Genomic DNA, 19184 nt, shown 5'->3' with positions numbered 1-19184 from the left:
ACATATGGTCCCCCGAGCCAGGAGCGATTTCTGAGCATAGAGCCAGGAGAAACCCCTGAGCACAGCAGGGTGTGGCCTCCAAAAACAACAATAAAACACATCTACACTCCTTTCTTTAACCTTCTCTTCATTCTTCATCCTCTGATTGGTTGTCTTGCTGCCCTGATCACCACAGGCAACCATGGAGCACAGGAGAGGGCTGTTCTTGGCTCTGAGCTCCAGTCTCTTTCCACGAAGTTTTCCGTATTATTCTCCTCCTCCCAAGACAAGCCAGTTTCTTTTTTTTTTTATAATATAATTTTTATTTTGATCATAGTGGTTTACATAGTGTTGACAATAATATTTTAGGTACATATTTACACAAAATCAGGGGGGATTCCCATCACCAAATTGTCCTCCCTACACCTCCGTTTTTGTCCTACCTCCCATTTTCTCTTCCCTCATTTCCAGGGCAGCTAGAATATTTGGTCCCCTCTGTATCTAATCTACTACTTAGTAGTCTTGCACCTGTTTGGTCTTGATGCCTCCCTTATTTCCCCCTCTTAAGTTAACAGGCTAAAACCCATCACTAAAGCTCTAAAGCTCAGGGAGAGAAACTTGAAACTGCCTGCTGTCAATTTGGAACCAAATTGCTAAACATTCTTACACCTATCAGAACCAAATTGTACTTTATGCTGCTTATAAAGACCTGTAAAACAGTTCTATATTTTCCCATATTCAGATATTCACAATCAAGTACCATTGTGATTTTCACACTTAAAGCTATATAGAGGGGCCAGAGTGTTGGCACAAGGGATAAGCCTTGCCATGCTAGCCTAGGACTGACTGCAGTTCAATCCCCAGGCGTCCCATATGGTCCCCCAAGCCAGGAATGATTTTGGAGCACATAGCCAGGTGTAACCCCTGAGCAGCACTGGGTGTGGCCCACAAAGAGTGATGAATTTAGTTAGAGAAATAACTACATTTTGAACTTTCCTAATAATGAGAATGTATGAGGGAAATAGAAAGCCTGTCTAGAGTACAGGCGGGGGTTGGGTGAGGAGGTGGGAGATTTGGGACATTGGTGATGGGAATGTTGCACTGGTGATGGGTGGTATTCTTTACATGACTGAAAGTCAAACACAATCATGTAGGTAAACAAGGTGTTTAAATAAAATATATTTTATATATATAAGTATATGTATATATACACATATTTATATATATATAAAACAAAAAAAAAACAAAAAAAAGCTATATTAAAACCAACATTTGATGTGACAAAATTGATATGGACTCACAAAATTAACATGCAATCACAAAATTATTTAAATTTTCTAAAAAGGCTAACCATAATAATCTGCAACATTACCACCTAATTCTTCATTATTAGAAACCTATCAAGTTAGAGAAACTTTTAAACTCCAATTAAAAGTTAAAATGGTCTACTTATTTTCCTTTATTAGTTATTAGCAGTTTACTCATTAACATACAGACAATAAATTCTTTAAGTTGATTAGAGGGAAGGGACTAGGACATAATATTTTTAAAATCACATACTCTAGCCCACTTAGCTTGGCTACTTTTTGATTGGCCATTTTTATTTTGATTTTATTGATTGGCCATTTTGTCCTTCTCTTTAGGCAATTCCCACCTTTCAAAGTGGCATGGCTGATGCCATGTACCCAGCTCAGGACTTCCTTCCTTGATTCTGCCCTCCCCCTCTATGCATATACAGATTGGCTGATTGAGATTGTCCGATGTTTATCAACTGTCCCCCACCCCACTGCTACAAAGACAGACACAAGACGCAAACATAGGCAATAACACCACACACAATATTTGCTAAAATCAAATCAAATTCCACCAACCCCAAGGGGGTGGCATTCTCCCTAGAAATTTTCTCCATGTTCTGATGAGACAAGACAGTGGTACAGAGAAAACACAACATGATGGACACAAAGACAGAGACGCAGAATAACTGGAACCCTGGCTGGCCATCACCCAGAGGAGTCATCTCCCATAGGAGACAACTATACAGTACTTTTTGTTCAGAAATCAGCAACTTCCTTAATCAAATATTTATTCTGATTTCTTAGGCAGGGTGATATCAACCCAACCTCTTCCAGATTAAGCATTTCTAACTTGTGAGAGTTGCAATTATATCATGAACATTTGCATAATTCTTAAACATCACATATGGTTCTTCAAGTACATTTAGAGGCTTGGAAGCTTAGAAGATGTAATGAAATTAATTAAAGAGCTTCAGGGCATTAATTGAAATGCAAAGAGTAGAGATGGGATTGAATAAGTGGCCTGTTTCTCAGGTTGTAAACAACTGTTTTCATGTTAGACAGAAATAGACTTACCTGGTTATGTGGATGTGCAAATTTTGTATGCCTCCTACTTCCAGGCCTCACCTTGCAAGATGATAAACCTGGTTAAAATTTTTCTATCTACCCTTCTAGAGGAATGGCTTATAATGCTTATAAGAAATATGATCGTGAATTTAGTTTTCATTTTCTGCAAAGTAAGTGGATGGCAAACTAACATGAAATACCTTCATTTGAAGGCAAGGGTGTTGTTATATGTCATAGAACTTCCCTTACCCACATTTTTTCTGACTTGCTTGCATGCTAAAGAAATATAGATACATTTGTTCCCATCATATATGTAGAGTGCTTCATATGAAAAGGTATGTGATCAAATAAAACTGATATAAAAGTTATTACAAAGAAACAATTTTGAAACTGATCAGTTGAGTGCTGGAAAATTTCAATAGAAAGTCATTACATCTGAAGTTCTTTAATGAACAGTAAACAGAAAATCCATTTATTATCTTGGCTATCAGGTAAGTTAGATAATATTTAAAAAGTAAATTATCCATGATGTGAAATTGAGAGCCATATTATTTAGTTAAATTATAAAATTTGATATGATTACAAAGAATTTCTAAGACATTAATTCAAATATGAATTAGTAATAACAAATATTATTTTAAAATAAAGACCATGTACTGATGGACCTTCCTTCACTCAATTTTAATTACAAAAATATCACTTTTCCTGTATCATTGTCTTAATTTGCCAAGTGAAACTCTCTTCTTATAATATAGAGATTAGGTGGTCCTAGCTGCTTAGCAGCTAAATACAGAGACCATTTTAAACTGTGAAGTTTTTGCCTCTGATGTTTCTCTAAATTGCAATGCTGCCAACAGAGAGCTCAACACTCTTCCCTAGCAATCTCTAAATCTGGCACCAGTACTTTCACAGTTATTCTCTGCCAGCAGCCTTCAGAGTGGGGACAAATGGAGAAGCACATTTGGCTTGCTGCTGCTGAGATGAACCAAATCACTTTCCTTGTGAGGGAGACACAAGAGTGAGAGACAGCCCTGCTAAACTCTTTGACTTCATGTCTTATCTAGGAATCCAAACACAGGAAAGAAGTTTTTAGCTATTTCAGGTTTTCTGATAGCTGTGCTCAGCAGGAATTAGTTTGGTTAACTGTAGTTAGACTTTGAGTAATTCTTTTCACTTCATCTTATTTTTTCAGATATCTTTTGCCATTGTTTTTGTTTCATATGGTAGCAGATTACCTTAAAGTTACTTATGTATCTTTTTTCCACTTTACTTGGATATTTTTCAATCATCCTACTGTCAATATAAAAGGCCAGTTACTGAATATTATAAAAGATATACTTTTGAAGTTCATTTTTAACTTTAATAACATATGTTAAATATTTATTTTAACTAAGTCTTAATTTAAAAAGTCTATTTACTGATTTCATGTCAACTTAAAAATTATTTTCAAAACTCAGATTTATATCTAAAGAAAAATTTCAAAGTGTTACCTAAAACAAGAGACTTTTTCTCAACAAATAGTAAGTCAGATTAATGAATTTAAGTAGTATTTGAATATATCAATTATTTCCTCCAATCTTAACCACAAAACAAGGAAGATCCCCTAAGAAAATTATTATCTAGTATCATAATTAAGACTATTGAAATGGGAGATTAAAATTCTAGGATGATTCAAATTAAAGTTTTGTCTTATTATGTGTTTATTTGTTTATTTTGAGGCCACACCCAGAGGCAGTCATCTGTTACTCCTGGTTCTGTGCTCAGAAATTGCTCCTGGAAAGCTTGGGGACTATGTGTAAGGACAGGGTTTTTACCTGGGTAGGTCCCGGTTGGCCCTGTGCGAGGAAAAAACCCTCTACCCACTGTGTATTTCTCTGGAAACCTTATTATGTGTTCTTTTCTTTTCTGGAATTAATATCCTTGTGTACAAACTTTTATAGTAATTAGTATAAAAAGTTATTTTTGTCAGAAAAGTTAAATTGATTTACCAGAAAAAAGCATTTCTTTGATTTTCTGATAAAAAATAAAATTTATTTTTATTTAAAATCAGATATTTAGGACCTGAGCAGGGAACAGTGGGTAAAGCATGTGCCTTGCACATAGCCAAACCAGGTTCAATCCTGTCACCCCTTGAGCTCACCTGGAATAGACCTTATACAAAAACAATAGTAAGCTCTGAATACTGCAGATTATGACACCCTTAAAAAAACTTAATTATTTATAAACTTTTCTCAAATAGATATAAGCAACATTTCACAGGTACAGTCTTGCCTAACACAGAATTTTGTTACAAAAATATGTGATGTGATATTAAATCTAATCATTCTTCTTTGACAGTGTTATGAAAATATTTAGGGTAATTTATCTACATTATCTAAATGTGTTTTAAATATTTTCAAAAATCAAATAGAGAAATTTTAGGGATATTCTTTTTAAATGTTTTAATCCTTTTTTATATCTTTATTTAAACACCTTGATTACAAACATGATTGTGGTTGGGTTTCAGACTTGTAAAGAACACCCCCCTTCACCATTGAGCCATTCCCATCAACAATGTCCCAAATCTCCCTCCTCTGCACCCTACCCCACCTGTACTCTTGACAGGCTTTCTTCTTCCCTCATTCATTCACATTGTTATGATAGTTCTCAATGTAGTTATTTCTCTAATTGTACTCATCACTGTGTGGTGAGCTTCATGTAGTGAGCTGGAACTTCCAGCACTCCTCTCTTTTGTCTCTGAAAATTATTGTAAAAACGTCTTTCATTTTTCTTAAATGTATAGTAAGAATTAAGAGAACACTAAAGTGTCAGAAAATCTAACTTTTAAATTATGGCATTTATATGACCACTAAGACCTTGAATTTACTGAAGAACTTTATGGCATTCTGTTTTATATTTCTTTTAATTAATATTGACTTATTATGATTAATAAAGCTGACATAATTTGGTATACAAAAACTCTTATCCTTTGCCTTATATAAGAGTTTAATAATTTAAGGCATTAATTTTATGAGTCAGTTTTATGAAAAAGATATCTGCAATATTTCATACAAGCAGCAATCAGTGGATTTTAATAAAAGAAATCGCTTTTTCTTATTATTTTATATTTTCCGTATCAGACAAAAATATATTTGACCATTGCATTCTAGATGTTTGGTTGTCAAAGGATAGTTAAACTCATGTTCAGTATTAGACTTCTTTGTATATTTTATATTTGTTGGCAATTAAAAATGGATTCACAATAAAGCAATGGGAATTTTCCAAAGAGAAACATCTTATATATTCTTTAACTTCTGTTATAAATTATGCTTTTAAATAGTTATGTGATGATAAAAATTAAATTAACATGTACATAATTTTACATTTGTTCTTAGAATATTTTTCTAAAAATATGCATACTTGCTTAGTGACGTTTCAATGCAAACCTCTGTAAGTAAAAAGAAACAATAAAACAGTGATCATCAGGAAAACACTAAACTAATTGCTTTATTCCTTTTAATTATTATGAGCTCTAAGACTAACAAGTAAGATTCTTACTTTTTTAAGAGAACTGAAAGCATTTGTATCAATAGAATTTAATTGTGTCCACAGCATGTCCTCTAGATAGAAACTGGATGACTCTGCTCTAAACATTTATCCAGTTTTTCAGGAGAATATTGTTAGAGCATATTTCATTTAGTCTATACTTTTAATGCTTTTGAAATAGAAAATTATCTTGCTTAGTGATATTTGACAACTTCTTGTTCTTATTTTCTCAGAAATTCCATATTTAAAGGTATTAAGATTGTGTAATGGAAGAGAAATTAGAAAATGCCGAGTTTAGTCCTAAATTAAAAAAAAATTATATTGGTCATAACACCAATATTAGAACCTAGAATGTAAAAATATAGTTGGATAGGGTCCGGCATCATAGCTCAATGGTAGGGTGCTTGCTTTGAACGTGGCTGACCCAGGATAGATGCAGGTTCGATGCCCCACATCCCATATATTTCCCCAGGCCAGGAACAATTTCTGAATGCAGAGCCAGGAGTAACTCCTGAGAGTCACTGGTTGGGTCAAAAATTATAAAAAATTAAAAATATAAGTTGATAAAGGGGTAACATTATTTAACTCATTCACTAGGATGGAACTGAACTGATAGTCACTTTACAAAGTTTCTAGTGTTAGAGAATATACCAGTGATGATGAGAAATGAACAAATAACCTGAAAAGTAAAATCTTATAAAAGGTTTTATGTTTATCTGGCCAGCATATAAATTATACACATCTTATAATAAAATGGTAACAGTATAATGTGTTTTTATTTGGGGGCCATACACAGTGTTGTGCCACTCCTGGTAGTGATGGTTACAGGATAATATAGGATGCTGGAGATCTAGCCTGCTCAGCCACATTCAAGGCAAAATGCCCTACCTGCTATATTGATATTCCTGCCCAAAAGAACAGTATACTTTGTATCAGTGGTTTTTTTTTTTCTCCAATGGCATACATCTTGTGCTTAATTTAGTAGTCATCTCTATAATGATAGTTTATTTAAAAGGGGGAAATGTCACATCATCTATGCATTAATTGTTTAAACCAATAAATAGTTAAAATTAAGGATATCAATAATGTGAAGTAAGAAGTTGAAATATTTGTTAAATGACTTTGACACTTCCTGGAGTAAAAAATAACCACTTGTGGATCTGTCTGCCAACAACCTGTTAGGAGCATGACAAGCCACAAGAATTGGAAAAGCAAATGCATCTGTATATGCTGATCACATCAAAAAAAACATAATGACTATCAATTCATGTTTTGTTGTTCAGATATTCATGTTTATTCATTTACTTAATGAATTATTTTATGTTCTTTTAATTTCTATGTGGTATGTTTATTCTTCACTCATAATTTAACTGTATATGGGCACTGAGGAATTTTTGACATTGTAATATGACTTTTTAAAGTAGGATCAATTAGATACAGACATATTAAAATATTTTGTTTCATTATGTTTTTTGTTTTTACATAGGAAAACACTTTCAGTACTTTAAAAAAAGTCGGTTTACAATTCTAGTATCTTTCCTTACATGAGACATTGAAAAAATTCTAAATAATTCCAGTTGAAATAGTATTGAGATATCTATTTTTTCACATTGTTAAAGCTATTATAAAGTCGTTCCATATCAAGTATGAAATATTATTGTAGACATATAGAGATATAGACATATCCTTTGTTACAGTAACAACCTTTAGCAAAAATTTAAACAAGATATGCATTTGGATAGATAAGAGTTGCCTTTTATACATTATGGTAGTATTAAATTACCTTGTCAAAAAGCAAAATCCTGTATAGTATTTAATAAGTAAACAAAATGGCTTCACGAATTTGCGTGTCATCCTTGCTCAGGGACCGTTCTAATCTTCTCTGTATAGTTCCAATTTAAGTATATGTATTGCCAACGTGAACACAACAAAATGGCTTTATATCATAAACTTGTTTTATTTTTAATACTATAAAATTGCTTTATTAGTTGATTGCCAGTTTAGACAGTATTTACTTAAGAAAAGAAAATTTGGACCAGATATATAGCTTAACAGCAGTGTGTGTGTGTGTGTGTGTGTGTGTGTGTGTCTGTGTGTGTGTGTGTCTGTGTATGTGTGTGTGTGTTTTATTTTGGAGAGACAAAATACAAGAAAAAATGAGTAAAACAAAGAACAAATATTTATTGTCAATATTTTACAGGTTCAAGATGCATTTAGATGTAGGTTGAGAAATTGTCAAGATCCAATCAATGCTGATTCTTCAAGTTCTTTTCCTAATGGGCATGCTCAAATCATGGTGAGCTTTCATTTTCCATATAACTTTTAAGTCTGATTTCTCAAGATAAGAATGCTAATTTTAGTAAAAAGAAAAATATTTTTTGTAAAATGATATCAAAGTTTCATTTTGAGTGATGTTATACTTCTGTTCATTAATGTACAAAACACTGTAAAACAAATAACTATCATATCTGTATTGCTTAGGGGTTCAGAATCTATTATTAGGTTTCTGTTGTTTAAAGTATGTGGTATTTACGCAATACAACAAGGTTTTTTATCATCCCACAAAAAGAGGAATAATAATTTGTTGCATAGTGTCTTGAATGTTTCTATCAGTACACTATGGACCTGGATTTTTCTCGTACAGCAATGACTCTTGGCTTTAGATCTCATAGATTCATTAGAGAAGCCACATCTCCAGACTAGTGAAATCAAAATCTTTATTTCCCTGCTTTTTTCATTTTCTCCCCTGAAATCAGAATCTTTCACATGGTGTCCAGGTCATGTGTTTCTTAAATTAAAATAATTTAAGATAAAGAACATTAGATTTTATAGTATTTATTCTACATTAACTATTTGTGGGTTAAGGGATATTTTCATGATCAATTTGGTAGTCATTATAAATGAAAATTAAGAATTTAATTGTATCTCATTTGTGTCAAGACTTATAAAGATACTAATGACTAAGACTTGAAAAGAAAAAATTTCCTGTCAAAAACAAATGGATAAAGACATTTAAAATGTTTAATTTAATATCGACTAACATGGAGTAATTTAATTTCATAATTGAAATATTTTACTTCACTAAAATTTGGGTCACAATAAATTGAAAAGGTTTGTACATTTTTATAAAATATATCAGAGATGATAACATTACAATATGGTTACTATTATTTATACTGTAGTACATAGAAGTTGCTAGATAAAATCTACAAATAAAATAAAAAGTTATATGAGTAGATATTAATTCTAAAGTGTTTTAGATCAAATTAGTATTTTTCAAGCTTCACTTCTTGTTCCTAGAGTCTTTAATCGTATTTGAGTGAAAATTCATGAATAGAGTAGTCTAGTTTGAATATTATGGGTTTTATGAAACTGTTTTTAAGGTATTACATTAAAATACTATATACAAACTACTTAAAATAAAATTAAGTGATTTATGTAAATAAACTAATGTTCATTTATAATTTATATTTTGTTTAAGAAATTACTTTAGCACACTTTTATATGTTTATATATGTTTATATGTTTATATATGTTTATATATTTTTATATGTAGTGTCATTCTTCTGGCTGAATTACATTGGTTGTTATAGTTCTTAAAAAGTCATATGTCATGTTCCCATTGAATTTATATAGCATTTGTTCTCTTGTAAATATTTTAGGAAAAACCTCTAATTATTTATAATAAGCTATATGTACAAAAAATAACCTGCCATGTCAAATATCTATATCTAGACAATAGTTTAGGAAAAGTCACTTAAAGTCTCCATTAAATAATGGTTCTTTTCCTTTCTATTTATTGTTACAGACAGACTTTGAAAAGGATGTAGACATTGCTTGTCGATCAGGTAAGAATATTTTGATGTTGTAAATAAAATCATTAGAAATTTCATTTTTATGGATTTTAAAAATTTAAACATTAATAATTTCATTTGCACATCACATATTAACATAAATAGAATTATGAAATGTAAATGTAATAGTAGAATGTGTGGGCAGGAGTATGAGCAAGGAAAGAGAGTGAACTGAGGAGAGAATGAAGAATAAGAGGAGAAACTTGTGTGTCAGATGGGAAGCCAATAACTTTTATTTCCTTTGCCTCCGTTTCTTCATGAATGGAAAATATGTAATTTCAAGGACAACATAATTGTGTATATGATAGCTGTTGGATTTTTAGAAAGTAGAAACCACACAACAAATCCTAATTTAGAATACTGAGATCACGTTAGCTGTCTAAAATAGTTCTTCACATCTGGTAGCTAAATGATCACCAGAATATGTGACTGAAGAGTTAAAAAAAATGATGTTTTTTTTAAATTTTAAAATAATTTAAAATTATAAAAGTTGTTCATTATATTAAGATAAAAATATATATTTAATTTTATAATTTTTTTCTTTAATGGTGCTTTCTAGAAACAAAGTAGTTTTGAATTTCCTTATTTATTACTATTAGCATCTTTCCAGGGTGGATGATACCCCAGGTAATAATTGATTTGTTAATACTTCAAAATGAATATTTATATATACGCATATTTATCCATTATATTTCAGAGTTGTCTCTTTTCTGATATTAATACTATCTGATTTAAATATTAAAATATTTAAGGACATTTTGCTCTAACAGTTCCTTTCCCAAACAAATAGTAAGTAAAAGTGCTTTTATTTTGTCAAAACATTACATTCATCATAATGTGATATTATTTACTGGTTTCAGCATTCACCACTCTTTGTGATAAGCTTCAAATTGTGAGCTGGCCCTTACTTCTATTGTCTCTGGGCCTTATTAAAATAATGTCTTTAATTTTTCTTAAGACCCATAGATGAGTGAGACTATTCTGTTTGTATTGCTATCCCTCTGACTTATTTCACTCAGCATAATAGTTTCCATGTACATCCACATATAGAAAAATTTCATGACTTCATCTCTCCTGATGGCTGCATATTTTCCATTGTGTATATGTACCACAGTTTCTTTAGCCATTCATCTGTTGAAGGGCATCTTGGTTGTTTCTAGAGTCTGGCTTTTGTAAATAGTGCTGCAATGAATATAGGTGTGAGGAAGAAATTTTTGAATTGTATTTCTGTTCCTAGGGTATAACCCTAGGAGTGGTATAGCTGGGTCAAATGGGAGATCAATTTCTAGTTTTTTGAGAAATCTTCACTTTTTTTTTCATGAAGGCTGGACTAGATGGCATTTACACCAGCAGTGAAAGAGAGTTCCATTCTCCCAACATCTCTGTCAGCATTGATTTTTCTTGCTCTTTGTGATGTGTGCCAGAATCTGTGGTGTGAGATTGTACCTCATCTTTGTTTTGATTTGCATCTCCCTGATGATTAGTCATGTGAAGCATATTTTCACGTGTCTTTTGACTCCTTCTTTTAGGAAGTGTCTGTTCATTTTTTCTCCCCATTTTCGATGAAGTTATATGGTTTTTTCTTGTTAAGTTCTGTCAGTACCTTGTATATTTTGGATATTGGCCCCTTTACTGTGGGTATTGGGTGAATAGTTTCTCCCATTCTGTAGGTGGCCTGTGTATTCTAGTCACTATTTCCTTTGAGGTGCAGAAGCTTCTCAGCTTAATATAGTCACATCTGTTTAATCTCTGCTTCCTCTTGTTTGAAGAGTGCTGTTTCCTCCTTGAAGATGCCTTTAGTCTCAATGACATGTAGTGCTTTACCTACGTGTTCCTTTATATACTTTAAGATTTTAGGCCTGAAATCAAGTTCTTTAATCCATTTGGATTTGATCTTTGTGCATGATGTTAGATGGGTGTCTGAGTTCTCTCTTTTGAAAGTGGCTAACCAGTTGTGCCAACACCATTTGTTCAAGAGGCTTTCCTTGCTTATTTGAATTTCTTGCCCCTTTATAAAATATTAGTTGATTGTATGTCTGGGGAACATTTTTTGAAAACTCAAGTCTGTACTACTGATCTGAGGATCTATCTTTATTCCAACACCATGCTGTTTTGATAACTATTGCTTTGTAATACAACATTTTGTATTTTAATTTACAGTTCTTCATAAGGATATTGGCCCTTGCCGAGCAGCAACAATAACTGGAACACTCTCTAGAATTTCTTTAAATGATGATGAAGAAGAAAAGGCAACAAATCCTGAAGGGCTAAGCTATTCAACCTTACCTGGAAATGTTATTTCCAAAGTCATTATCCAGCAGCCTACTGGTCTACACATGCCCATGAGTATGAATGAGCTAGGCAACCAATGTTTGAAAAAAGATAACAGTGAACTGCGAAGAACTGTGTACTTATGTACAGATGATAATTTGAGAGGGGCTGATATGGACATAGTCCATCCTCAAGAAAGAATGATGGAAAGTGACTATATTGTAATGCCCAGAAGCTCTGTAAATACCCAACCATCAATGAAAGAGGAAAGTAAAATGAATATTGGCATGGAAACCTTACCACATGAAAGGCTATTGCACTACAAAGTTAATCCTGAATTTAACATAAATCCCCCAATAATGGACCAGTTCAATATGAACTTAGATCAACATCTCACACCCCAGGAACATATGCAGAGTTTACCCTTTGAGCCTCGCACAGCTGTAAAGAATTTCATGGCCTCTGAGTTGGATGATAATGCAGGACTATCAAGAAGTGAAACAGGATCGACAATATCAATGAGTTCCTTAGAGGTAAGTGATAAAATAAATCTTTTCTTGACTTTTTTTTTTTCAGAAAAATTTATGTGAGAGTGGCTTAGAGAAAATGTTTGTTATTTTTTGTGTTTATATGTTATTTTTCATAAATTAGGATAAATATTCTAGAAAATTGTGTTTTTCTAATAGTACCCCAGACTCTTTCTTAAAATCGTATTTTTGGAAAATAAACCACTATATAAGAAAGGTAGCTATTTAGTCATAATTTTTTATAATGAAACCACTATATAAGAAACATATCTAATTTGTCAGATTTTCTAGATTTTCTGGAAGGGAAGTAAATCACAAATTAAGGATAGAATATTCTCCAATGTTTAAGTATCAGAGGTCCTTTTGTATGGTGATATGTTGAGATGGCCTTAAAATACTTATTTCAACAACTGGACTTTTTGTGTAATAATGGGTATCAGAAATAATAAAATTATAATTTTATAGTATAATCTAATTGTACATAATATATAATGTATGTTAATTATATATTATAATTATATGATGCATATACCATTACAGTAACATAAAAATTGACTATTATTATTTTGGTTCATTATCTTTCAACTTAATGTGAATTTATCTTCTCTTACAATTTATGATTACTAAAAGTTTACAACTTAAATTGTGAGCTTTTAAGAATCTGAGGTCAAATATATATATATGTGTATATATATATGTATATATATACCTATATATGTCTTTTGTAAAGAAGTTTCAGCTTCATACTTAATAGATCTTAATTAGATTAAATTGCAAATTAATCAAGTAATACCTAAAGAATGTTAGTATTTTAATACACATATACATTTACTATTTTATATTTTAGTTTAAATCATTTCATAAACAATGTGCTTATATATCTACTGTATTATACATATATATCTACTATATATCTATGTATTACATATATTTAGTGTGCAATGCTACAATGCTTTCTTTTTAATGTGTTTATAATTGCACTTTATTTTGATTGCTTTAATTAAGCACCGTGGTTACAAATTTTTTATTGTTGGGTTTAAGTCATACAATGTACACCATCCTTCACCAGTGTATCCCTCCAATCACTGTCACCAATGTCTCCCATGTCCTTCCCACTCCATGCCCTCCTACCCCTGACTTGTTCTCAGGCAGGCAATTGCTTCTCTCTCACTCTCTCTTTCATTTTAGACACTGTAGTTTACACTATTGTTAGTAGGGATGCCTTGCCTGTTTCTCCCTTTTCAGCACTGAGTTCTTGTCCAAAGTGATTAGTTCCATCTATCATTGTCATGGTAGGTAATTCTTTATATTCAATTGTGGCGTGCTTTCTACCCTGAGCTGGACCTTCTAAACTTTGTCGCTATTATTTCTGGCTATTATTACTATACTATATCTTATTATTCTTATATCCCACAAATGAGTGAGATTATTCTATAACTATCCCTCTCCCTCTGATTCATCTCACTTAGCATAATAGCCTACATGTCCATCCATGTTTAAACAAATTTCACAACTACCTTTTTCTAATGGCTTCATGGTATTCTGCTATATAGATGTACTAAAGTTTCTTTAATGAGTGAGATTATTCTATATCTATCCCTCTCCCTCTGATTCATTTCACTCAACATAATAGTCTACATGTTCATCCATATTTAAGCAAATTTTATGACTACTTTTTTTTCTAATGGCTTCATAGTATTCTATTGTGTAAATACCAAAGTTTCTTTAGCCACATATCTATTGTAAGGAACCTCGGTTGTTTCCAGATTCTGGCTATTGTAAATAGCAAAGAAGTGCAGATAGCATTTTTTATTTTGATATTGTGTTTCTGAAGTATATCACTAGAAGTAGTATTGCTGGGTAATATGTAAGCTCAATTTCTAGCTTTTTGAGTAATGTTCATATTGTTTTCCAGAAAGCCTGAACCAGCCTGCATTCCCTCCAGCAGTAAACTAGAGTCACTGTCTTCCCACATACACTCCAGCATTAACTGTTTTTGTTTGTTTTTGTTTTTATTTTGTGATGTGTGGTACCAGTTTTTAGTCTCTGTGCTGTACAATGATATCTCATTGCTCTTTTGATTTGCAATGGCTTGATTATTAGTAATGAGTATTTTTTTCATGTGCCTTTTGTCCATGTGTATCTCTTTTTTGAGTAAATGTCTATTAATTTCTCCTCCCCATTTTTTGATGGGGTTAGATTATTTTTTCTTGTAAAGTTCAATCAGAGACTTGTATATCACAGATTGAATAGTTGCCTTGTATCCTAATCATTATTTACTTTAAGGTACAGAAGCTTCTAAGTTTAATATAGTCTCACTTGTCTATCTTTGCTTCTACGAATGCCAGTGGCATTTGTCATTGAAGATGCCTTTAACTTTTATGTCATGGTGTGTTCTGCCTACATTTTATCTATGTACCTTATGGTTAGAGGTCTGATATCAAGGTCCTTAATTCATTTTTTTTGACATTGTATTCCCTTGTGACTGCGATGTGAACCAAACAAGGGATGGGATGGGGAATAAACCAACAAAAGAGAGAGAGAGAGAGAGAGAGAAAGAGAGACAGAGACAGAGAGACAGAGACAGAGACAGAGAGAGAGAGAGAGGGAAGAGAGGAGAGAGAAGAGAGGAGGGAAGGAGAGAGACAGAGAGAGAGAGACTTTAATTCATTTTTATTTAACCTTTGTGCCTGATTTTAAACAGAGGTCTGAATTTATATTTTTCATGTATTTGATCAGTTTTCTTAAAAGCATTTGTTGAAGAGGCTTTTCTTGCTTCACTCTGTAGTTGTTGCACCTTTATCAATGATTAATTGGTTGTGTGCCTGAAATTAGTCTCAGAATACTCAAGTATATTGCATTAATCTGAGGAGGGTCTGTCTTTGTTCCAATACCATGCTGTTCTAGTGACTACTGAATAATAGTACAATTTAAAATTGGGAAAGTTATCCCTTACATATTTTTTTGACAAGGATTTCTTTAGCTAACTGTGGATGTTTATGTGTCCATATGAATTTCAGGATCATTTGATCCATTTTAGCAAATGTCATGGGAGTTTTTTAGAGATTGCATTAATCTGTACTATACATTAGGAAGTATTGGCATTTTTATCATATTAGTCCTTCCAATTCGTGAGCAGGGTATGATTCTATTTCCTTGTGTCCTCTTTTATTTCTTGAACCAGTGTTTTGTTGTTGTCTTCATATAGCTCATTCAGCTATTCAGTTAAGTTGACTTCAAGCTATATAATTTTCTGAGGCACAATTGTGAATGGGATTGTTTTTCAATGGTTTAAGTGATATAAGGCATTAACGATAACAAAGAAACTCCCATTCTCAACTTAATGAGAGTTTTTATTATGAATGGGTGTTGGACCTTGTAAAATGCTTTTTTTGTATCTATTAACATAATCATGTTTTTTTTGTTTTTCTTTAATTGATAGGGTGTATTACATTGATTGATTTGAATATGTTAAAGCATCCTTGCATTCCTGAAATTAATCCTACTTGGTCATGGTGTATAAGCTTCTTGATGAGTTTTTGCATTCTGTATTATTTGTTTTCTGTATAATTCTGTAGTATTTTTTGAGAACTTTGCTTCTGTGTTCATCAAGGATATGGGCCTATGATTATCTTTTTTGTGTAGTATCCTTGTCTGATTTTGTATGATAATGATGTTAGCTTCATAAAAAGTATTTTGGAGACTTTATGTTTCTTCAATTTTCTGGACGAGTTTGAAGAGTACTAGCAGTAGATCCTATTAAAGGTTTAAATGAATTTACTTGTGAATTAGTCTAGATTTGGGCTTTTGATTTGGGGGAAGTTTTTGAATTACCCATTCAATTTTCTCATTAGTGATAGGTCTGTTCAGGTATTCCAGATTATCTTTGTTCAAAATTAGAAAGTTGTAAGGGCCAAAAAATGTATCCATTTCTTTTAAGTTTTCTTTCCTGTGGCATAAAATTTCGCAAAGCAGTCATACTAGCCTTTGAATTTCTGTAGTGTCTGTAGTGATCTCTTTCTTTTCATTGATTTTTGTTTTGGGGGGTTTTTATTTTTGCATAGGTACATTAAAATGGGGAGATTTTATATATAAAAAGTTCTTATTTAATGCAAATAGAAACTCATAAATTCTATACTGTAGTGGGATTTTTCACCTTGAATACTTCTCATAGTGACTTAACATAGGCTTCATTTGATTGGATATCAGCCATTCACCCCTGAACCCTGGATTCCATTTTTGAAACTGGCAAGATTTTATGCACCAGTACTAGGAATTGGACTTCTCCTGGGAAAGGCCATTATGCTTCCATGGCACTGACTTGCTCCATACTGTGTTTATATAACATCCTGATGTCTTGAAAACAGCAACAACTTGCTTTTAGGGAAGGGGTCCCTGCATCCCCACCAAAGTTGAGATGAAACCAGAAGACACTCTATGACACCCTGACTTTGACATAAGATTTTTGAAAACCAAGATATCTCATTATAGAAACCTGAATGAGACAACCATGATTGAGAACTTCTATTAGTACAATGGAGAAAGACTTTGGGTTGAGACAATGTAGTATGCCTAGAACCTATAGTTGGTCTTATGGAAGGATACTTCATGGGTAGGGTCTCTCTGCTTTTAGGCCAAAGTTTTTTTTTTCTGTTTTCCTAACTTTGGAAGCACCTATGCAAAATACTGCCATACATTCCTGTTTCTTTTCTCTTTATTTTTATTTTATTTTTTAAATCTTTTAGATAGGGGCTCCAGCCTTTTTCATAAAACAGGAAATGTATTACTACTTTGTTTTAGCTCCTATTTCTGCATTCTTTTATAAAATTAAGAAGAAAGGGGAAAAAATGAAAGGATAAGATTTAGGGACCAAGCAGTTTCAGGTGCATTGTTGGAGAAAAAAGAGGACAGGACTAAATGCCCAAGCCAAAGTCAAGTACAATATAATCAAGAGACCTAAACTTAAATGGGCTTGTTATACAGGCAGGCCAGGAAGGAAAAATTGGTGGTGTAGGATGCACTCTGGAATCATTGGTGGGAGGAGGTTGAATTGTTGGTGGGAATGTCCCTGATTTACTGCATATCTAAAATTCAACTATGAGGGTCTTTGTGGTAACAATGATTTCAATAAAATGAAATTTCACATTTTTAAAGATAAATTAAAATGGGGTTTTAATTGGGTTAGAATAAATTGCTTATACCTTCTATAAAAAAGAGTAGGACATATAGGATAAACCTTCACTTAGAATCAAAGCCATAAAATGGTCAGTTTGCTTCCTTAAACATGGCTGAAACTCGCTCTGGTCAAACACATTCCGTTGATCTGGATTTGCAAGTAGTTACAGTTTTCCTTTTCTAAGCTGTGTATCCTAGAGAGTATCATGTCTATTATAATAATAAGCATATAAGTCAAAGAACTAACACTTATAGAAAATTCCAAATATTCTATAAATAATTTTCTTTGATTATATATATGATAACAGCATCATAAGTAATCATAAGACCATATGGAGTATTTCTTGGCATGATTCTTAAAATATGATAAAGGATTTAGAATTAGATTAAATTAAAACTATTCCCTTGTTATAAAACTGGTTCACTTTATATAAATTGTTAAAGGTATTATAGTAAAAGTCTAAAAACCTTTCAGAGTTTGGTATGGTGTAGGTGTATGTGATTGAACAATAAACTGTTTTTGTAAGTGCCACTTTATTTAATTTTTAATATTTCCAAATTTCTCTATCCTTCATATTAATAATTAGCATCATCTATAATAGTGATTAAGTCAAAAAATTTACATTTAAATAACAGTTTTATATCTTCAAAAGGAAAAAAATTCAGAATTCAGTATAAAAATTTATTTTTCATTTTCAATCTTTAAAATAGTTTAATAGTTAATAATTGCTTAGTACTACCATTTTAAGAGACAGCTGAGGAATGAATATATATATATATATATATGAAAATTAGCATTCATATAACATCTTTCGTTAGTATAAACTAAGATTATCTTAAATATGAATTAATTAATATTTACAGCATCTTTGTACAATGGATAAATTGTTTTCACTATAATTTCAAGTCATTTGGTCAAGGTTACAAAACAATGCATAACAATTTAGAAAGAGAATCTTCCTGTCCCAGACAATTTTGTTTTCCAGAGAGACAATATTGTTACTTAACATTAATAAAAGAACAATTTAAAATTTCACTTTAACCCATCATGCATGGTGTGGTAATCCTTTAGTGAATAATATCATAAAATACATAAAATATATTAATTATAGGTATGTCCAACTAGGAGATTTAGGAGATAGAAATATGGCCAGTGGAAATAAATTCATTTATATGGCTTTATCTGCAAAGATAATTTACTGCTGAGTAAATTTGTCAATCTGCTAGACTGAATCTGCAGTATCAACCAGTAGAGAAGATATTAGAGGAAAAATAGAAACAACTAAAAAGAAGATAGAGTTCAACAACAGCCAGGACGTAGTTGAAATCTTAGAAAATAATATGAAGATAATGTTAGAGTACCTGAGACGTAAGCCTCTTTTACTCTCAGTGAGAAAGATCCAATTCACACGAATATCCAGCCTGGAGAGCATATCTAGGTACTTCAGGATCCTTTTGGTGATAGACTAAAATGATATCTCTTAATTCAGAAA

General features: G+C 32.0%; 1 protein-coding gene and 1 non-coding gene across 2 annotated transcripts in view; one reads left to right on the top strand and one right to left on the bottom strand.

Annotated features, from left to right (window-relative positions):
- ADGRB3 (adhesion G protein-coupled receptor B3) overlaps nt 1–19184 on the top strand; it is an 898471-nt gene that overhangs the window by 843587 nt on the left and 35700 nt on the right. Inside the window, exons 27-29 of the mRNA XM_049776768.1 lie at nt 8065–8160; nt 9673–9712; nt 11879–12522. Of these exons, the coding sequence (XP_049632725.1) occupies nt 8065–8160; nt 9673–9712; nt 11879–12522 (780 nt within the window). The remainder of the gene's footprint in view (nt 1–8064; nt 8161–9672; nt 9713–11878; nt 12523–19184) is intronic.
- Nucleotides 7684–7790, bottom strand: LOC126015307 (U6 spliceosomal RNA). The gene has a single exon (XR_007498185.1). It is a non-coding gene; the product is annotated as a U6 spliceosomal RNA (small nuclear RNA).

This window comes from Suncus etruscus, chromosome 7, assembly GCF_024139225.1.
Source record: "Suncus etruscus isolate mSunEtr1 chromosome 7, mSunEtr1.pri.cur, whole genome shotgun sequence".
NCBI classification, from domain to species: Eukaryota; Metazoa; Chordata; class Mammalia; order Eulipotyphla; family Soricidae; genus Suncus; species Suncus etruscus.
Note: the sequence above shows the minus strand (reverse complement) of the source record. Positions and strands in the feature narration are given on the sequence as shown.